This window comes from Mobula hypostoma, chromosome 9 (genome assembly GCF_963921235.1).
Source record: "Mobula hypostoma chromosome 9, sMobHyp1.1, whole genome shotgun sequence".
Taxonomy (NCBI): domain Eukaryota; kingdom Metazoa; phylum Chordata; class Chondrichthyes; order Myliobatiformes; family Myliobatidae; genus Mobula; species Mobula hypostoma.
The window spans coordinates 58,949,499-58,972,169 of NC_086105.1; the positions used below are offsets into that span (position 1 = coordinate 58,949,499).

The 22,671-nt window shown below is 43.7% G+C and overlaps 1 protein-coding gene across 4 annotated transcripts in view; it reads left to right on the forward strand.

Moving 5' to 3' along the window:
• LOC134352383 (uncharacterized) overlaps positions 1-22,671 on the forward strand; it is a 53,967-nt gene that overhangs the window by 7,255 nt on the left and 24,041 nt on the right. For 3 of the 4 annotated variants that reach the window (XM_063059706.1, XM_063059709.1, XM_063059707.1), the window contains exons 3-13: positions 704-773; positions 2,480-2,619; positions 6,302-6,348; positions 6,451-6,559; positions 7,747-7,995; positions 11,102-11,398; positions 15,769-16,020; positions 17,464-17,664; positions 18,325-18,564; positions 19,636-19,793; positions 21,689-21,890. In XM_063059706.1, coding sequence (XP_062915776.1) covers positions 704-773; positions 2,480-2,619; positions 6,302-6,348; positions 6,451-6,559; positions 7,747-7,995; positions 11,102-11,398; positions 15,769-16,020; positions 17,464-17,664; positions 18,325-18,564; positions 19,636-19,793; positions 21,689-21,890 — 1,965 coding nt within the window. The remainder of the gene's footprint in view (positions 1-703; positions 774-2,479; positions 2,620-6,301; positions 6,349-6,450; positions 6,560-7,746; positions 7,996-11,101; positions 11,399-15,768; positions 16,021-17,463; positions 17,665-18,324; positions 18,565-19,635; positions 19,794-21,688; positions 21,891-22,671) is intronic. The other variant, XM_063059708.1, reaches the window with a different exon arrangement.

Genomic DNA, 22,671 nt, shown 5'->3' on the forward strand with positions numbered 1-22,671 from the left:
TTCTCTTCCCGCCATTATCACCTCAGTTATCAGATGCCAGCAGCGGCAGCCTTTTGTGTTCCTGCTTATCACCTTCCTAGTTGTCTCCACCACTTTCCCTTTCCCCCTCCTCAACACCTTGTTCCATCTGCCTTTTATTTTGTCTGTCTTCACCTGCTTCTGTCTCCCAAATCCAATACTTGAGTCCACCTAATGTCCCCTCGGTGCCTTCCCCAATGACTTCCCTTCCTCCTGTCCTCTATCAGATTCCTCCTTCTTCAGCTCTTTACTCCTTTCACCTAATCCTCTCCCAGCTGCTCACTTCATTTCCCCTTCTCCTGACCCCTCCCCACCTTCCCTCCTGATTTCCCCTCTCACCTGTCAGCTTTTAGTCCTCTTCTCTTTCTTCTCCACCCCCCCCCCCCCGCCACCTTCATATTCTGGCTTCTTCCTCTTTCCTCTCCAGTCCTGATGAAGGATCTTGGTCTGAAGCATTCACAGTTTACTCCCATCTGTATATTCTGCCTGACTGCTGAGTTCCTCCAGCATTTTGTGTGTGTTGCTCTGGAATTGCAGCATCTGCAGAATCCCTTGTGATTCTTCTGTGGTGACGAAATTGCACCCAGCTGCGGACTGTACACTTAAAGCAATAACGTCATATCTTTGCATTCTACTTTGTACATAAATTCTTTCTGAATGTAATTTTCTTTTTTTTTACTTGAAGGAGCGGAGCCAGTGACCTGCGGTGCCATCTCGCTGTGCTGGGACATTGCATCACCCATCACCTTCACTGGGTAACTGCAACAAGTACAGTTGCAGATGAAGATAGCAAACCTACTGGGACCTCTGTGAATGGAAGAGCTGGTGACGTCTCTGTACACCAGCTGCAATTGGGTTTGAAAGATGACCATATGACACCATAATTAGTCCATTATTTGTTCCATCGTTCACTCAGCTCTTTTTTTTCATCCCTCTCCTCCCCATTTTCCTGCCTTCTTGCTGTAACCTTTGACACTCAAGAACCTATCAACCTCCACTTTAAATATACTCAATGACTTGGCCTCTACGGCTGTCTGTGGCAATGAATTCCACAGACCCTGGCTGAAGAAATTCCTCCTCATCTCTGTTCTAAGGGGTCGTGCTTGTATTCTGAGGCTGTGCCCTCTGGTCCTAGACTTCTGCCACTATAGCAAACATCCTCTCTAGAACGGATAAATTCTGAGGTGAAATGTGTCAATTTTATTATTAAAATTGTGTGTGGTTATTCCTTTTATTTAGCAACATACCATTTCAGCCTAATTACACCTAAGTGATTAATTAACCTACTAACCTTCGTTTGAAACTGGAGCACCCAGAGGAAACCCACAGGGTCACGGAGAGAATGTACAAATTCTGTACGCACGGTGGTGGAATTGAACCCGGGTCACTGGTGTTGTAATGGCATTATGCTAACCGCTACACCAAATTTACCAAATGTACTGCCCAAATTTACTGGAATTATCTTTTTTGCCCCTATATAAAATATTTCACCCAGAGAGTGTTGATACCTTCAATACATTTTCTGAGGTGGTAGGTGGGAGAGTCACTGACAAGTGCTTGGCGAAGAGTTGAATTGTCCAGGCATGGATGGTAATAGGTCAAGTGCTTGAAGATGGGATTAGTACAGATGGGTGCCCACTGATCAGCGTAGACCTGAGTGGCCTTTTTCCGTGATGTGTGACTCCAATTTGAAATGTGTATCTGACCAAACTCGGTTACTATGTGGTCTTGGAAACAAAGTGGCTCAAACATTTAAGATGCTGGAGGGACTCAGGAGTTCAGGCAGTATCTGTGGAGGGAAATGGACAGTCAACCCACTGGATGTAGAAGGGTCTGGGCAGATTTCGTGTGAAAGAAATGCTTCCAATAGTGGGAGAATCAAGGACCAGAGGGCACAGCCTCAGAAAAGGTTATCTCCTCTGAACAGAGATGAGGAAGAATTTCTTTAGCCAGAGGATGGTGAACTTGTGGAATTTATTGCCACGGATGGCTGTGGAGGCCAAGTCTTTGGATATATTTAATGTAGAAGTTGAAAGGTTCTTGATTAGTAAAGGTGTTAAAAGTTATGAGGAGAATGGTGTTGAGAGGGAAAACAAGACAGTAGAATCAGGCCGTTCAGTTTTTATTCCTCAGCCAATATTGAGAAGACTTAATGGACCAAATGGCCTAATTCTGCTCTTGTGTCTTATGGTCCTCGGGAGGCGGTTGAGTGTGAATGCAGGAGGAGAAACATGGGGTTAAATTGGAGTGTTGGAGGAAGAACAGGACAGTATTGGGGATTTGGATGTGCAAATTGATGGACTGCGTATCAATGGTTTGCCAACAACTTCTTGAGGGCAAAGATGTGGGTGGTGAATGTTGGCTACAGACTGAGAACTAAATTTTTAAAGTAAAATCAGAATTGTTTGAGAATGGACCTCTAGTTGCTTTTTTTTAATATTTTGTTGTTTTTATTCTGTAGGAAATTTTATTTAAACTACAACAATGTTCTTGACACTGGAAAAATAAAGTCTGGGTCCTGGTGGCTGGAACCAAGGGTGGAACACGTCCTACACCTCACACACGCGACCCAGTCGTCAACCTGGAAAATCTACACCATGTGTATGTTAAGTTGCAGTTTCCCCTCCCCCTTCTCACTTTTTCCATGCCCCATTCTGACTCCCATCTTACCCCTTCCCATCAAGTGCTCATCATCTTCCTCTGGTGCACCTCCTTCCCTTTCTTCCAAGGTTCACTATTGGATCCCTCCTTCGGCCCTCTCTTCTACACATCACGTCCCAGATCCTTACTTCACGCCCTCCCGCAACCACCTACCACCCCCTCACCTGGCTTCACCTATCACCTGCTGGTTTGTACTCCTTCCGCTTCTCCTCTGCCCCCCTCCATCTTATTCTGGCTTCTTTCCCATCCTGATACAGGGTCTCAGCCTGAAATATTGACTCTTTATTCCTCTCCATAGATACTGTCTAACCTGCTGAGTGCCTCCAGAATTTGGTGTGTGTTGTTCTGGATTTCCAGCATCTGCAGAATATCTTGTTTGTTTTAATGTTTGTTTTTCCTTTTGCCATGCTCAAGTCCATTGATATCTGCAGGTCACGTTGCCTAGACAATACTCAACCACAGGGAGTGGTATTGGTTCTGGCATCTAACTGCGAGACACCACAAAAGAAGTAGGTGTGGACCATCTGACACCTCAGACCTGCCCCACAGGACTTCCCTCTGCTGCTGGTCACCTCAATATATGAATGATGTGGAAGCTTTAGAGAGGATAGCAGAGAAGAATTACCTGGATACTGAGTGAACAAGAAAGCATATCTTATGAAGATAGGTTGAATGAGCTAGGGCTTTTCTCTTTGGAGTGAAGGAGGATGAGAGGTAACTTGATGGAGCTGTACAAGATAAGAGACTTTGATAGAGTGGATAGCCAAGACATGGTGGCGTAGTGGTTAGTGTAGACCATAAGACATAGGAGCAGAATTAGGCCATTCAGCCCATTGAGCTGCTCTGCCATTTCATCATGGCTGATCCCGGATCCCATTCAACCCCAGACACCTGCCCGCTCACCATATCCTTTGATGCCCTGACCATTCAGGAATCTATCAGCTTCCACTTGGAATATACTCATGGACTTGGCCTCTCCCGCAGTCTGTGGCAGAGCATTCCACAGATTCACCACTCTTCGGCTAAAAAAAAAACAACTTTCTCCTTTTCTAAAAGGTTTCCTCTAAATTTTGAGGCTGTACCCTCTAGTTCTGGATACCCCCCACCTGAGGAAACATCCCTCCACATCCACCCTATCTAGTCCTTTCAACATTCAGTAGGTTTCAATGAGATCCCCACGCATTCTTCTGAATTCCAGTGAGTACAGGCACAAAGGTGTAACATCATTACAGCATCAATGACCTGGGTTCATTTCCCACCATTGTCCGTAAGGAGCTTAGTTCGTTTTCCCTGTGACTGAATGGCTTTCCACCGGGTGCTCCGGTTTCCTCCCACATTCTGAACAGGTATGGATCAGCAGGTTAATTAGTCACATGGGTGCAATCGGGTGGTGTGGACTCATCGGGCTGGAAGCGCTTGATAACATGTTGTATCTCTAAATTAAATGTAAACATTCCCCCCCAATACCAGGAAGAATAATTTTAAGATGACAGGAGGAAAGTTTTTAGTGGGGATGTTAGAGGCAAGTTCTTTACACAGTTGTATGGAGCACCAGGCTGGTGGAGGAGGCAGATACATTGGGAGCATTTGAAAATCTCCTAGATATATGATAGAAACGTGGTAGATCATGTGGGAGGGAAGGGTTAGATTAATCTTGGCGTATAGTAAAAGGTACAACATCTTGGGCTGAAAGATCTGCACTGTACTGTAATGTTCTATGTTCTTCTGAGCCAGTTCCATGTGGTCCTAATTCTCCAAAAATGTCTCCTCTCCCCACCCCCCACCCCCAACCCTCCCATGGCCAAATCTCCACAGCCCTCTGGGGCAGAGAATTCCAGAGGTTCAACACCCAGACAACGTTTCCCAGGATGTTGCTGGGACTTGAGGACCTGAGTCACAGGAAAAGCCCAAATAGGTTCGGACTTTATTCCCTGGGGCATCGGAGAATGAGGGGAGATTTGATAGCGGTATGCACATTTTTGTGGGTATAAATAGAGTAAATGCAAGCTGGCTTTTTCCACTGAGATTGGATGAAACTAGAACTCAAGGTCATAGGTTAGGGGTGAAATACTTAAGAGAAATATGAAGGGGAATTTCTTCACTTAGACTGTGGTGAGAGTGTGGAATGAGCTGCCAGTGGAAGTGGTGGATGCAGGTTTGATTACAACATTTGAGAAGTTTGGATAGGTACATAGATGGGAGGGCTATGAGCCAGATACATCAATAGGGCCAGGCAGCATAACAATTCATCATGGAATGCCGAGATCAAAGGGCCTGTTAATGTCCTGTAATCCTCTGAGAAGAAATTCCTACACATCAGTTATAAAGAATTCTCCCTTATTGTATGACTACATCGTCTGATATGAGTCTTTCTGACTAGTGGAAACATCTTAGCATATACCCTGATGCAAGTTTTTGACCTGAAGTGTCGACAATTCCTCTCCCCGCCCCCCCCCCCAAATGATTGATCCCTGAATTCCTCCAGCAAATTGCTTGTTGCTCAACATCTGTCCTATTATGCCCCCTGATGAAGTTACCGCACATTCTTCTGAACTCCAAGGAATATTTTGAGTTCAAGAGCAGCTCTATAAAACCCTGGTTAAACTAGATTTGGAATATTGTATTTATTTCTGGTCACATCATCATAGGAAAGATGTGAAAGCTTTGGAGAGGGTGCAGAGAAGATTTACCAGGATGCTGCCTGTATAAGAGAGAGTATCTTGTGAAGATAGGATAAGTAAGCCATGTCTTTTCTCTTTGGAGCACAGGAGGATCAGAGATGATGCGTACAAGATGACGAGGGGCATGAACAGAGTGGACAGCCAGCATCTTTGTCCCAGGGCAGACATGGCTAATACAAAGGGGCATAAGTTTAAGGTGATTGGAGGAAAGTATGAAATGGGGGAGGAGGATATCAGAGTTATGGTTTTTTTTTGAAAAGAGTGGTGGGTGAGTAGAATTCACTGCCAGGGACAGTCATTGATGCTTTTTATTTACTACAAATGCCTGCAAGAAAAAGACTCTCAGGGTAGTATATGGTGACATTTATGTACTTCGATACAAGTTTTACTTTGAACTTTGAAACTCTTAGGCACATAAGTGATAGAAAAATGGATATGTAGGATGGGAAGGGTTAGATTTATTTTAAAGTGGGTAAGAGGTCAGTGCAAATTGTGGACAAAATGGCCTGTAACTGTGCTTTTTATTTTCTATGTAATACAGATCTAACCTCTTCAGCTGTACATGATTTGCAACTATCTCATCCCATGAGCTAACCCAGTGAATTCCCACACCACCTTCCTCCTTGCTTCCAACGTCACCCAGTTCAGACAGCGGGAGCTCTGACCCATGATACAGGTTGGCTGCAGGAATAGTTTTCCTTTTACAGGGTGCTACTAACTCTAGTCTGGCACCAAGCTACTTCAAGAGGTATTGGGAGGGATGGACAAAGTATCTGGTTGGAGTGCTATAAATTTCTGATCAAAGTGCCCGAATTTCCTCCTGTCATAATGTACAGTAACCAAAACTCAATTGGCAAAATGATTCTACGTGGATGTGTCAAAGTTGCAGTTCATTTAATGTGTGAATTTATTTTTGCTTCCTTTCTCCAATGACATTGAAGGTCCTCCACACCTAGAGGTGTTAAATGGAAGTGTTGCAGAAATACAGGTAATTCGGTCGGTGGTATGTGGTCAAATGGATTGTTTAAGCTCAGCGTTTCATTTACCGTGAGCTTCAACCTGCTAGCAGTGACACCTTTTTGCTTACTAGGGAGCGGAAGGTGCTAAACAAAGTTTCCTGTTCCAAAGGAACGCAAGGCTTGGCTGTGAGGGAGAAGTCCTTTACTTTTTAGGGACACACGATTTGTCATTGGCGATAGGTGAGTCATGTTGCTTAATTCATCTTCTAAAAATATAACACTGAATAATTAGAAGTGAAAGCAATTGACACTGGGGAATGTTTGGGTTGGGGAGCGTTTGTGCAGTGAAACAGTTATGGGTCCACCCAGCTTATGAGTGCCCGACTTGTGTACTTCCCACAGAAACAAATGTTTGGGGCGGCCAGCAGGCGGGCTTTTTCAGCTACTGTGGGATTGCAGGCATCTTCTGCTGGGAGAATTCACTGTTCATGCCTGGATCTTAATTAATTAGAGATCCAGAATAGTAGCAGGCCCTTTCAGCCAGTGAGCCATCATTGCCCAATTACACCCATGTGGCCCAATTAACCTACCAACCTGTATGTCTTTGGAATGTGGGAAGAAATGAGGAAACCCACTCAGTCACAGCGAGAACATAGCAACACACATCAAAGTTGCTGGTGAACGCAGCAGGCCAGGCAGCATCTCTAGGAAGAGGTACAGTCGACGTTTCAGGCCAAGACCCTTCGTCAGGATGCTAAACAAAGTTTCCTGTTCCAAAGGAACGCAAGGCTTGGCTGTGAGGGAGAAGTCCTTTACTTTTTACAGGACAGGGAGAACATACAAGCTTTTACAGACAATGGTGAGAATGGTCCGGCTCGTGGGCGCTATAATAGTGCTACCCCTAACACTGCACTACCATGCCGTCTTGTGAACTGTCTGGGTTATAAACAGTTCACAGGGATGGAACCCTGGGGAGGTCATGTGTGTTGTTATAATCGGTCCTGAATGTGACACGTTATCAGCTGCCATATTACTGTGGGTGCTTAGGGTAAATGTCAGCATCAATCTTTTGGCTAACTTCTAATCAGTAACCATTTCTAATTTCTAAGGTGGCATTCTAGCATAGCTAGTGCAAAACTTTACAGTGCCTGGGGTTTGGGTTTGATTCCCGCCACTGTCAGTAAGAATTTTCTGTGTTCTCCCTGTGACCGGGTGGGTTTCCTTTGGGTGCTCTGGATTCTTCCCGCAGTGTAAAGACGTGCAGGTCAGTAGATTATGGGTATGCTGTAATAAGCTTAGCAACACTTGCAGGCTGCCCCCAGTACAACCCCAGACCGTGTCGGTCATTGACACAAATAACACATCTCACTGTGCATTTGGATGCTCTTGTGACAAATAAAACTAATCTTTTTTTTAAATCTTTTCAGTTTCTGCTGATCACTTCCCTTTGAAGATCAATACCGTTCCCACTGGACTAAGCTTCTTCTGGAGATTGAGAACTTGTTTCCTTAAAGATCCCCTCTGCACTCTTCTGTTGTTTGATATAGATGGCAACAAACTGCATCAAGATGTTGTCAAACACCCAAGCCTTAACATCACGGGTTTAACGCCATGTAGACACTACATCGTATGTGTGAATATTATGGACCATGGTATCTGCGCTGTAACACTAACAGGTAGTGTATGTGTTCTTTCTGACATGTCCTGCTCTCCAGATGTTAAAAATGTTCTATTGCTTATCCAAAAGTCTTCTGACAACGTTCACCACCGAAAATATTCTGTTACCCTCTCAATTTTGCCGTGTCAACTGTCACACTGTAGTAGCAGGCTCTGGCCACTGAGTGGCATCATGAACCACAACATAGAACATTATAGCACAGTTCAGGCCTAACCTCTGTGATGTTACTGTGATTATTTTTAACCTACTGGAAGATCAGTCTAACCCTTTCTTGAAATTTCCATTTCTATCTTAATTTCGTATTTTTTTAATAACACATGTTCTTTTTAGCTGTGGGCAACACCAGATGTATCACATTTAAAACTACATTAATACCCAGTTTATTCTAATCCAGTGCTGTGGAAGACTTGATACTTGAATAAATATAAATCTTTAGAAAGGGATATTTTGTGCAGATTAAGATGTTTTTTCTTAAATGACAGTTCTCTTGTATTAGATTTGGGAATATCCTAAATCTCCAAGTCCAAAAAAAAATCCAAGTAGCCACTTGGCCATTTAGTTTGTAGAATTTGGGGCAAAGATAGTTTCCCTCTTTGGATATCATTATCATCTTGGACAACAAACTGCAGACTGGGTCAGTCTGAGCCCTGGGTTTCCTGCTGACTGGCCACATTGTGGTCACGGCTGGGATGAGTTGTCCTGAAAAAGATTCTTTTCCTTCCTACACCTATGTTGCAGCCCGATTATCTACCACTATGATATGAAAGTGAATATTACTGACCCTGCATTAGATTCAGATTCATTTATGTATCACATCTACATCAAAACATACAGTGAAATCTGTCATTTGGCTTAACAATCAACTAACTAAGGGTGTGCTGGGGACAGCCTACAAATATCACCACACATTCTGGCACCAACATAGCATGCCCTCAATATTGGCAGAACACAATGACACAGCACAAGAAGCAACAAAATAACAACAGCAGAACAAGTCCCTTCCCTCCCTCCCTCCCTCCCTCCCTCCCTCCCTCACACACACACACACACACACACACACACACACACACACACACACACACACACACACACACACACACACACACACACACTCTGTCTCTCTGTCCTTCAATCCCATGACAGTAAAAGCTTCCAGGCCTCCTGGTTTCAGCTGTTGGATTGACCTTCTGGACTTCTGATTGACCTTCAGGTTTCGATCTTTGGTATCAACCCCCGGGCTAGCCGATGAGTCTGGAGCTCTGGGTTCCATCAAACTCCAGGCTCACCAAGTCACTGGCCTTCATGTTTCCTGCTTGCATAGACGTCTGATCCAGGGAGTCGCAGGTCTGGGACAGCCCGATTTCCACAGGATGGCCACACACACATATAACCATATAACCATTACAGCACAGAAACAGGCCATCTCGGCCCTTCTAGTCTGTGCCGAACTCTTACACTCACCTAGTCCCACCGACCTGCACTCAGCCCATAACCCTCCATTCCTTTCCTGTCCATATATCTATCCAATTTAACTTTAAATGACAACATCGAACCTGCCTCAACCACTTCTGCTGGAAGCTCGTTCCACACAGCTACCACTCTCTGAGTAAAGAAGTTCCCCCTCATGCTTGGCCTGGACTCCGGACGTCCAATAATATTAGAAAACATGAATAAATATTTTCTAATTTTGAATTCAACACATTACTGGTTGTTCTCTCAGCAACTCAGCCAGGTACAACGTAGGCAGAAGGAAGGTGCTATTCTGGCCAGAGTTTATATAATGAAATAGTGATGGGAGATGTTTCACATCTAGCTGAGGAGGTAGGCCCTTGGTTTCACAAATAAACATTGATACCGCATTGGAGGGCCTGAATCAATTTTGATTATATTTGAAAATCAAAATAACTGGAAATTCTCAATGGGTCGGGCAGCATTTGTGGGGAGAGTAAAAGAGAACATTTCTGGTTGAACACCCTTCATCAGTTCCAAGTGTGGAAAGGGAAACTCCCTCACCCTCGCCCTCCTGCTGAGTCTTTCCAATATTTTCTTGTGTGTGGGTTGACAAGATGAACTCAGCAGTAATGTGACTTTTTTTATGCCTGTGAGACAATTTTGATTCTTGCTCTAGTTATCCAATACTATAATTTTTTTTAAAAAATAAGTTGTCTTTCCAAATAGATCAAACTGATTTGAAGGTTTAAATTTTAAAATATGCAATTTTTTTTTGCACACCATTAAAGATCCAAATTAGTGATTCTTACCAAAGGTAACTGATGTGAAATATTGCCTCCAGAGAGACTCTGACCATCAGAATGTTCCAGTGTTTTTATCCAAGTTGGAATTGGTTTATTATTATTGTTGTCAGTTTTTACAGATCAAATCATTAAACAATGTATTGAGGTAGAACAAAGTAAAACAACTTTGCAAAATAAACAGCAACATTTGCGGAGAAAGTGCAGTGCAGGTAGACAATAAGGTGCACAATTTTAAAGACCGAAATCAAGAGTCAATATTAATGTACTAGGGAACTATTGAATAGTCTTGTAATATTGTGGTAGAAGCTGTCCTTAAGCCTGATCACGTGTGCTTTCAGACTGCTGTATCTTCCCTGATGGTCATGGGGTTGGGGGGATGGGGAGAAGCATATTTCTGCAACTGTACCATGGAGAATATTCTGACTGATTGCGTTTCCACCTAGTCCGAAGGCTCCAATGCAACAGGAATGAAGTGAGCCAAAGCTGCTGAGTGTTTTTGACTCAGCCAGGTCCGTTACAGGCACTGTCCTCCCCACCGTAAAGGACGTCTTCAAAGGCAGTACATGAAGAAGGGTGTGCTCTTTGTTTTCATTACTAGCATCAGGGAGGAAGGACAGGAGCATGAAGATACATGCTCCACATTTTTAGGAATAGATTCATCCCCTCTGCCATCAGATTTCTGAATGGTTCATGAACAGTACTTCATAATTCCTATTTTGCACTATTTATATTTTAACTTATTATAATTTTTTTGTCTTGCACTGCTGCCACAAATCAACAAACTTCACAACTTATATCAATTATAATAAATCTGATTCTAACTGTATTCATTTTCTAATCTTTGTGTAGAACCCTTGCCAGCCAGCAACCTGAGCCTAATAACATCAAATTCCAACAGTGTTACCATTTATTGGGACAAGCCAGCTCGGGGGGACGTGGACTGGTTTCAACTGGATGTCCTCTTGCTTGAACAAAATGGTGAAGCCACTGAGTCACTACTTCAGTCATACAACTTGACACAAAGTGGGGTTTCCTTCCTCGTCGACGGCTTGCCAGTTTGTCGTCAGGTGCGTGTTTCGCTTAAGAGTGCATGTGAAGGAGCCACGGTGAAAGAAAGCACGAATATGTCTCTGGTGGCTAACACAGGTGAGACTGAGCTTTCTGAGTGGACAATAAATTCATAAATATTATTTCATCATTATACCTCACTATTATTACTCTTTTTGCACTATTTATTCAGTGTGCATGTAGTAGATATACATTATATACTTGGATCACTTACAGCCTGCATATGGGAACGAGCGTTTGGAAGACTGGCTGATTGGATTTGCTGACTGCCTCTCGGCTGCAAGCATCTTCTGCCTGGTGGGAACTCTGTGTCAGTATCTGATTGGTTGAGTTAACCAACCTGGTTTAACCACTCATTGGCCTAGGTTATTATTTAAATACTGTACATTGCTGGATGCATATTTCTGACTTGTGAAGAATTTGGGTTGCAAATACTTCTCAAGAACTGTATGTGGTCATAACCTGTGGAGGAGCTGTATCTGGTCTTCGAAGGGATTACGTGGGTGAGGGTCACACAGTGTCACTGCTGATTAACCATGACTCTGAAAAACTCATTCTTCATTCACACTTGTGCACAAGGTGAACAGCATGGCTCCTGTCACCAAACTGCTCTGAAATTTGAACAAAGAAATGCCATTGCTGTGCAAAAATTGACTAGTTGAATACAAAAATTGATCCAATCTGAATTCCATCATATGCACATTTAAATACCAATCACAGTACATATTTTGGGTGTCAACTAATTAAATCAATGTGTTAAAGGCCAATAATATTTGAGAATCAGTAAAATGACTGCCCAATAGTAAGTGTTGACCTAGAATCCGTCGTCTGCATTTTTAATCTTGGCTTGATACGTTTGCTGACCTTCGTTCCCAGGCTTGAACAGAGAGGCTGTACAAAGGGGAGCGAGGTTTCCAAGGGTCATGTTCAGCCTGGAAGACTGCACTATGTCTGCTTACTGTCTCTGTCAGCTTATCATCTTGCCTTGCTGAACATCCAACTCAGAAAAGGCTGAAAAAAGGGGAGTCCAGCTCGCAGAGGTTTTGTTCAACTTGAAACTGTACAGTGTCTGCACTCTGTACTGTCAGTACGCCATTTTTAACTCTTTACTTGCTGCAACTTCCATAACGGGGGCGGGGTAAAAGCGCTCGGCAGAGGATGGTGCTTGGTGTCGGAGGCTGGAAGTTTTCGGACGGACTCTGAATCCGCTGCGGTCGGGTGCTTCCAATGCATCGGCGAGTTGGTGGCGCTTGGAGGTTCATAGCTGGGAGAGTTCCTCCCTTCTGCCGCCTGCGTGGGATGATGAGTCTGTCAAGACTTTGAGATTTTTTTACCGTGTCCAAGGTCTGCTCTTTATCAAATTACGGTATTGCTTTGCACTGTTGTAACTATATGTTGTTATAATTATGTGGTTTTGTCAGTTTTAGTCTTGGTTCGTCCTGTGTTTTTCTTGTGATATCATTCTGGAGGAACGTTGTATCATTTTTTAATGCATGCATTTCTAAATGACAATAAACGAACACTGAACTGAACTGTGTCCCCAACCCTGCAGTTTCTGGGTTGAGTAGTTGCTATACCAAGCCATGATGTATTCAGACAATGTGTTCTGTGGGGTACTGACTAAATGTTGGTGAGGATCTATAGAAATAAATCTATCTTGTGTTGACAAATGATTGAGTGGATTTGAGGAATTTTACAGATCCAAAAAGTTGATTCTGATATGGTGACTGACTGAGACTGACAACAACCTCTCACTCAATGTCAGGAAAACCAAGTTTAGTGACGACAGGAGGAAGAAACTGTAGGTCAATGACCAGTCCTCATCAGGAGAATCCGAGGTAGAGAGGGTCCCCAACTTTAAATTTCTCATCATTATCATCTCAGAAGATCTGTCCTGTTTCCAGCATGTAACTGTCCTTGCCAAGAAAGCACGGCAGCTACTCTACTTTCCTAAGAGGATTTTGCATATTTGGCATGTCATTGAAAACTTTGACAAACTTCTACAGGTGAGTGTTGGAGAGTAACCTGACTGGTTGCATCACAGCTGGTATGGAAACACCATTGCCCTTGCATGGAAAAGCTACAAATAGTAGTGGACATAGCCCAGTCCATCATGGGTAATGCCCTCCCCACCGTTGAGCACATCAATATGGAGCGCTGTCGCAGGAAAGCAGCATCCATCATCGCAGACCACCATTGTCCAGGCCACGCTCTCTTCTAGCTGCTGCCATCAAGTCCCACACCCCTAGCTTCAGGAACAGATATTGCCCCTCAACCATCAGGCTCTTGAACCAGAGCGGATAACTTCAATCACCTCAGCAGTGAACTGATTCACAGTGCATGTTCTCACTTTTAGTGATTCAATCTCAATATTCATAGCTGAGTTACTTAATCCTTTTTGTATTTGGGCAGTTTGTTGTCCTTTGCACATTGGTTGTTTGTCTCTGTGTGTGGTTTTCTATTTACTGTAAATGCCTGTAAGAAAATGAATCTGCATGGTATATGGTGATGCACACTGTATGTGCTTTGAACTTTGAATTTTAATTCTGGCTTCTTGCTCCACTTATGTTAGTAGTATGAATGCAAAGACTGAGGTGTCCATGTTTGCTGCTTGTACAGAGCTAGATGGGAAAGTGAATATTTTTTTTGTATGTGGTGAGAAGTTAGTGTTGTGTAGTGGAATCTGTGCTGGTTTGTGACGAGCTGCAGGGTGCTGCTGACCACTGGGTAACCAGATGGTCTGTCCACCTTGTTATCAGTAGGGGGATTGAGTATAAACATATGCAAATCTTGCCAAGTTTGTAAAGGGCTTGTGAGATCCATCCTAGAACGCTAGGAGACTGTGTCCAAGTCTGCTGGAGGCCTGTCCTTGGGTTAAAGGACTGTTTATGTGCATGGGTGTGAGGAAGGAACGGGGGCTAATTTTGTTGTTTTATGTAGTTCTGCCGAGCATTGTGGTGATGGTATATTGATGTCAAATTGTGTAGGGAAACCAGTGGCCTGCCCCCACTGCACTCTGGGGGGTGTTGTTTTTAACACAAATGCATTTTGCTGTATGCATTTCACTGAACTTGAACCTTGAATCTAAATCTTGTCTCTATGCCTAAAGAACATAAAACATTACAGCACAGTACAGGCCCTTCAGCCCACAATGTTGTGTTGGCCTTTAACTACTGAGATCAATCTATCCCCTTCCGTCCTGCATAACCCTCCATTTTTCTATCATACATGTGCCTATCTAAGAGTCTGTTAAATGACTCTAAATTATCTCTCCACCACCACCCCTAGCAGCACATTCCATGCACCAGCCATGAAATTAAACTTGACTCTGACATCCCACACCACCCCACCCCACCCCCTATACTTTCCTGCAAACACTTTAAAATTATCGAGGATCAACTTTAATTGCTCCATACATTTATCTGTATTAGGCGTGTTGGCATAACGTGCAACAAAAACAGCATTCAACGATTATAAAGAATAGCTATTTCCACACTGGGAGGGAAAAAAAATCTGGCTGTCCATTCTCTCTATGCCTCATGTGCCCCTCTATCAAATCACCTCTCATCTTCCTTTTCTCCAAAGGGAAAAGCCCTCGCTCACTCAACTTTTCCTTGTATGGCATGCTCTCTAATCCAGACAGCATCCTGGTAAATCTTCTCTGCACCCTCTCCAAACCTTTCACATCCTTCCTATAATGAGGTGAACAGAACTGAACACAATACTTCAAGTCTGTTCTAACCAGAGTTTTGCAGAGCTTAAAGGTGGACATAGAGTTTGTCCCTGGGATTCTGGGCATGAGAGTCCTGGGACAAGGAGCTTCTTCTGCAAGGTGAGACTGAAAGGGACTGGCCTGATAAACTTTAGAACAATTTGGTGACACAGCCATGCTATTCTCCTTGTGCACAAATAAATAGTGTAATTGAGGAATGAGTCTGACTTTTCAGGAGTACATTTAATGGTACCAAATTCTGGGAGTGATTGGTGGAGTAGATATAGAGCATTGCTTCCATATGGAGAAGACCGAATCACGTGATGTAGACAATCCCCTTGTACTTGTCACGTGTATGGGCACAAGAGATTTTACCCGTGCTGGAAATCTTGAGCAACACACATACACAAAATACTGGAGGAACTCAGCAGGTCAGGCAGCATCTATAGAGAGGAATGAGCAGTCAACATTTCCAGCCGAAACCCCTCGCTCACGCAAAATGGAGGAATTCAGCAGATCAGGCAGTATCCGTGGATGGGAATAAACAGTTGACATTTTGGGCTGAGACCCTGGAAGGGGAAGAGGCAGAAGGCAGAGTTAGAAAGTGTGTTGGGGAAGGAGGAGGAGATGCTTGTTTCTGAGGCTTTTCAGTTGCAGCTGTCGGTAACTTGCTTTTAAGATGTTTGAAAACATTCCTCAATTAAACACACAAAAATAGTGTCTCCTTCCATTTCAGCTCCAGTGAAATTGGTGAAACTTGCCCAGACTGCTGCTGCTGATGATGGTTACAAGGTGTCCTGGTCAGTCTCAGGAGATCCGTCTCAAGTCCTCTTCCGAGTCTATAGAAATGGACACCTGCAACTGACCCAGAACCGAATGGAGTACGTCACAGTGGGCATCGGACCTTGCACCGAAGAGATGTTTATGCTGGAGGTGGTGTGTAGGACCGGAGCTGTGGCTGACAAAAAGTCAATTGTTGTGACAACAGGTCTGGGGCTTTACTTTTTTCAGTATCATGTTTTATGTAACATAATGTTTATTGCTTTGTGGCAGCAGTATAGTGCAATGCTTAATATATACTATAAATTACAATGTATATACAAAAATGTGTTTCTCTTCAGGTTCCTGTATTCGCTCCCTGATAGCAGCAATGAGAATGCATGTCCTGGGTAGTGAGGGCCCCTTTTGATAGATGCAGCGCACCGAAGATGTTCTCAATGGTGGGGAGGCTAGTGCCCATGGTGGAGTTGGCTGAGTTTACACCCCTCTGCTGCACAGTGGCCCCTTCATACCAGAGGCTGATGCAGCTAGTTAGAATGCTCTCCACGCTACAATGGGAAATGCTCCCTCTTCCATTGGTTTTAGTGTTTATGGAAGAGCTCAGGATAACAACTTGATTCCTTGGTTTGAAAATATGTTCCTTAAATGGAAAGGACAAACATCAGACGATTGACAACTTATCCAGTGATATTGTCAATGAGGATGGATGATTCTCCTTGAGTTCTGGTGACTTGATAGAGGTGTACAAGATGATAAGGGGCATAGATAGAGTGGACAGCCAGCTCCTTTTCTCCAGGGTGGGAATATCTAATACAAGAGGGCATAACTTTTAAGGTGAGTGGAGGAAAGTATAGGAAGCATGTCAGAGGGATGTATTTTTTTTTACAGTGGTGGTTGGGTGGAAAGCACTGCCAAGGTGGTGGTAGAGGCAGATACATTAGGGACATTTAAGAAACTCTTAGATAGGCACAAGGATAATAGAAAAATGGAGAGCTATGTGGGAAGGAAGGGCTAGATTGGTCTTGGAGTAAGTTAAAGAGTTGGCTTGTACTGTTCTATGTTATTCTCTAATATATATTGTAGATATATAGATTCTCCTTGTATTTGGGTGCACTGTTACATTGCAGTTACTGTAACACTTGCAGCTCCAGTGACTGGGTTCAATTATGCCACTATCTGTAAGGGGTCTGTATATGTTCTCCCGTGACTACATAGGTTTCCTCTGGGTGCTCTCTTTTCCCTCCCACATTCCAAAGCCGTACTGGTTAGTAAGTTACTTGGCCACCTGGGTGTAATTGAGCAGGGTGGGCTTGTTGGGTCAGAAGGACCTGTTACTGCACTGCATCTCTAAATAAAATAAATTTGCTAATTGAAGCACGGTATATGCACATCCTTGGCATGAGACAGGAATGATTTCAAGTGATATGGGTCAAATGTGACTAGATTAGATCAGCACGGACAAGTTAGGCTGGCAGGACTGCTAGTGTGTTGTGTGACAGTTCAATGTGTCATCCCTGTAGTAGTCAGTCTAGCTTAAAGAACCTGTTTCTATCAGTAGCTTGGGAAGTGCATCTGTAATTTAGGAAATGGTCAGGTTCTTCAACGTAAAACAATAATAGAATAAGTGATGAAGTTTTTAATGTCTGTTCAGAGAAATATCAGCAAAATCACGGACACGACCCGCCCAGCCAACACACTTTTCATCCCTCTTCCCTCCGGGAGAAGGTTCAGGAGCTTGAAGACTCATACAGCCAGATTTGGGAACAGCTTCTTTCCAACTGTGATAAGACTGCTGAACGGATCCTGACCCAGATCTGGGCTGTACCCTCCAAATATCTGGACCTGCCTCTCGGTTTGTTTGCACTACCTTACTTTCCCTTTTCTATTTTCTATTTATGATTTATAATTTAAATTTTTATTATATTTACTATCTATTTGTACTCCAGGGAGTGTGAAGCACAGAATCAAGTATTGCTGTGATGATTGTACACTCTAGTATCAATTGTTTGATGACAATAAAGTAATGAATAAATAAATAAATAAAACATCAGGACACATTCCCCTGCAGTAGTGGAATTGGTACTGGGTGTCTTTTCGTGTCTCGCTGATGAGGATTTAGTTCAGCATTTCTTCTGACAAATCTTTGTATCTTTAAGCCTTAGCCCAAAATGTTGACTGTTGCTCTCTATAGATGCTGCCTGTCCTGCTGAGTCCGTATTGGGGGGGGCGCTGTGTGTGTGTGTTTTTCTGCTTGGATTTCCAGCATCTGCAGATTTTCTCTTGTTTGTGAAAGGATGTGTCTGTGATGTTTTGGGCCGAGGCCACTATTCTCTGCAGTTTTGTGCATCCCTGTGTATTTCAACTGTTATACCAGACCGTGCTTGCTGCCATGTTTCCTGAACACAAGTTATTTCATTGGCTACAACATCCAACAGTTCTGGAATAACATCAAACTTTTTTTCTGTTATTTGTCTATTCTGGGGCTGCTATTAAATGTTTCTCTTCCCCCTAGCCCCAGTCAGTGTTACCGACCTGATCTACAAACCAACTGTTGATGGGGGCTTCTTCTCCTGGCGTTCCCCACCAGCCTATCACGGAATTCGTGTGCAGGCTAACAACACGTTGGTGGCTTTCACAAAGAAGAGCTATTACCAGGTGTCCGGTTTGTCAGCCTGTACTCAATACCTGTACATTTTCCAAGCAACCTGTGGACCATGGATGAGCGAGGGAATCTCCTGGGTCGCAGTTACAGGTACTATTTCCTCCCCCACCACCACCCCCAACCCCCGAGTGAGATGAAATCATCTTTAAATAGTGCTATAACTGAGCAGATTTCAAGAGTCTCGAAACTCCAGCCTGCACAGAAAAGTATGAGTAGGGTTTTAATATCAGGTGGCATGGAGTCATTAGAGTAATGCTTTCCAGCACCAGCAACCCAAGTTCAATTCCTACTTCAGTATGTAAGAGTTACAAGGTTCTCCCCACAACTCCACGGACTTCCTCTAGGTCAGTCGTCCCCAACCTCCGGGCCGCGGACCGATACATTGCCGCGCAGAATGCAGTGGTGCAGCGGTAGTTGGAACGCACCCAGTACATCTTTAAGAAAAGAGCCGAAATAAACAAACTAATTGATTAGGTGCCGCACTGTTCCAGGTGATCCAACACCCTCCCATATTCCAAAGACGTAGGAGTTAGTAAGTTGTGGGCATGCTCTGTTGGTGCCCGCAGCGTGGGAACACTTGCGGGCTGCCCCCAGCATGTTCTCAGACAGCACGTTGGACATTAACGGAAACAGCCGATTTCACTGTATATTTGGAAGTTTCAGTATATGTGTGACAAAACTAATCTTTACATTGAGGTTATACAAGGGAAAGCGACAGTGTCTTGATGAAAGGTCTCAGCCCAAAATGTCAACTATTTGTAGTGGATTCTGGTTAACAGGGCCACTGGTTAATCAGGGTGGCTGCTTATTTGGGGCAACTCTTAAAGAACAAAAACTAATCAATTAAAATAGCCAGGTGTCCTTTTTGTTTATTGGTGATTCAGAGGTGCTCTTCTTTGCTTGAGGGCTTCTGGTAAGGCGAGTAACACTTCCATGAATGAGGATTACCTTGGCTACTGCCATGAACAAATAGTTCTGATGTAATGGAAAGAGGTTGGAAATAATGTCTTGGGCGTGTATGTTGGTGTGCTGCTGACTTTAGAGCATTTCTTCAAAAGATTTGGGAGAGTTGGTGGGTGGGAAGTAACCAGTGTCCTGGGATAGGTCTGCTGGTTGGAGGTGCCTTTGAGTTGACTTTGATTAATTGTAGGAATTCCTCAGGGTGCCCTCCAGAAGTCCGACCGTCGGATCGTAAGAGTATTATCGTGCTGCCCAACCAAATTCACTTCCACATACATTTTCCCTGGCAGTTTGCGGATTACATGAATGATCCAACTTCAAAAGCTTACCTAAAGTTGGCAGGCATCTCTCGTTCCAAGGTAAGATGGAGTTAAAAACCAGATGTTGGGTAGAGGGAGGGTGCACAGGGGCTTCCTGGTTGGAGAGATTCCAGCCAGCCCTGCAGAGGCGCTTGGAGCAAGGGTGGATTGATGAGATTTTATGGAAAATGTTGGTCACCTTGGTGGGATTTAATAGAAGAGATTGGGTGTAAATGGTTTCCTATGGTTGAAAAGCAAGGAGGTAGAGAGAGCATATTTGAGAGAATAGATAAAATGAATCAAACTAGCTGAATTATGCTCTCAAAATATTGGAGGAACTTCAGGTCAGGCAGCATCTATGGAACAGAATAACTTATTCAAGTCAATGGAGCAGATGAGGATTTGGTTCAATGCTTCTGACAGATCTTTGGATACTTGAGTCCTGATGAAGAATCTCAGTCCAAAACATTGACTGTTTATTCATCGCCAAAGATTCTGCCTGACCTGCTGAGTTCCTCCAGCATTTTGTGTTGCTCTGGATTTTCAGCATCTGCACAATCTCTTGTATCTATGAAAAGAGCTGAATAGATTTTTTTTTTTACAAATCACAGTTGTAACGTGCTGTATAAAAGGTAGTAGGAGATGAATAAAACAAGAATCGGTTAAATATTTGGGATATAGTACAGGGCAGTAAGGAAAAGACTGGGAGACCAGCACAGATCGGACCCCAAGAGTAATTTGATAGCTCCATAATGAGCTGAATGGCCAGAGTTTATGTGATCTTCCCATCAGTCTTTGAAGGAATTGCTGTTCGTGTCTAGACTGAGGATTTTAACTTGGCCAGTCACATCTGGGTTTCGAGATAAGACCATAAGACAAAGGAGCAGAATTAGGCCATTTGGCCCATCGAGTCTGCTCCTCTAGTAGATCCTGGCTGATTTATTTTCCCTCTCAATGACATTCTCTCCATAATCTTTGCCCTTACTAATCTAGAATCTCTGTCTCTGCGTTAAATATATCCATGGCCATCTGTGACAATGAATTCCACAGAAATGAGTTTGTCACGGACTAGATGGGTCATAGTCTGTTTCTGCGCTGTAGTGTTTAATAACTTCAGTGAGTACAGGCCCAGATCCAACAAATTATCCTCCTATGTTAATCCTTTCATTCCCAGAATCATTCATTCAAGATTGCTTAATGTTGTTTCCACTGTACAAAGGAGAATGAAACAGTTGTTACTCCAGATCCTATGCAGTACAAAATACACAAGCAAGATAAAGAACACAATAATAAAACAGCACAATAAATAAAAATGCGTGAGATGGCTTATATACATCATCCATAATGTGATGCTAGGCACAGGACTGTCTGTACATAAGGTGACTGACAAGAAATGATAAAGAAGTGCCGGTGGGCGGGTCGGTCAGTGGGTGGAGGGGCCGATCTGCCTTGCTGCTTGGGGAAGGTAACTATGTTTGAGTGTGGAGGTCCTGGCGTGGATGTTGAGTTACCTCCTCCCTGATGGGAGCAGGACAAACAGTCCATGAGCCGGGTGGATGGGTTCCATCGTGGTGTTACTGGCACTTTTTTTGTACCTATGCCCTTTATGGTGGGTAGGCTGGTGCCGGTGATCCGTTGGGCAGTTTTGACTAATCATTGTAGAGCCTTCCGGTGTGCTGCAGTGCAGTTTCTGTACTATGCATTGATGCAGCACGAATTGTTCTCTACTAGTGTATATAGATGTATCATTCTCATGAGCCTACCAGAAGGTATGAGATGAGAAATACAAGGAGCAACTTTGAGCCAAGGACTGGGAACTGGAGGGTTGAGTTTCAGGCACTGAGGGTGAAGATTTAGTTGGGGGCTTCCTCGCCCAGAGTGTAAACCAAGACCTGTCCCCACTGAGGAAATGAATCATCTGATTCTCTAACGTGTTTGCTGTGTTAATCCGGCAGGTTAGACAACTGTTCCTGGATTCTGGGAAACTCGCCAATGCAGATGTGGAGATGTTGCATCTGAGGAGAGGAAGTGATGGAGTGGAGATGAATGTGGCAGCCCACATTCAATTGAACAGCATGCCAGCAAGCCTCGAGTATCTTCTGTCCAATCTCGGTCATACCACGGTGTCTGCTGAGGGTGATGTGCTGTTCTGGGATGGTGGGTAATGAAATGTACTTCCTCTTTCACCTTGCCCTTCTCTCCCTTTTGCTTCTGACTTTCTCCTCCTATAGTTGACGTATCAGAATATGGAGGGTATCCATTGATGTGTGTACCTGTCCAGCTGTTAAGAATCAATCTCATTATTATAGGCCTGGAATCGCTTTTTATTTAGAGATGCAACATAGCAACGGGCATTTCTGGTCCAACAAGACCGCCGCCCATTACTCCCATGTGACCAATTAACCTACTAACCCGTGTGTCTTTGGAATGTGGGCGGAAACCGGAGCTTCTGGAGGAAATCCAGGGGAAGAGCGTACAAGCTCCTTACAGACAGTGGTGGCAATTGAACCCTGGTTGCTGGCACTGTAAAGCATTATGCTAACTGCTACACTACTGTGTTGCCCCACTTGGGCTGGGCTGGTTAAAGTGGCAGACACAAGAGGCAGCAGGTTCTGGAATCTTAAAGTCAAAATAAATCTTTTATCAGAGTATGTGTGTGTTACCATACATGACCTTGAAATTAATTTTCTTGCAGGCATTTGCAGGAAAATAGATAAATACAATAGAATCTATGAAAAATTCGTAAGTACTGTTAAACAATCGATGTGCAAGATTTGGAGCAACACACAAAAACTGGAGTAACTCAATGGGTCGAGTAGCATCTGTGGATGGAAATGGGCAGATGACTTTTTGGGTTGCGACCCTTCATCTGGAAAAATAGAGGGGAGGGAGCCTGTGCAAAAAGTTAAAGGTGAAGGGAAGGAACGGAGCTGGCGGG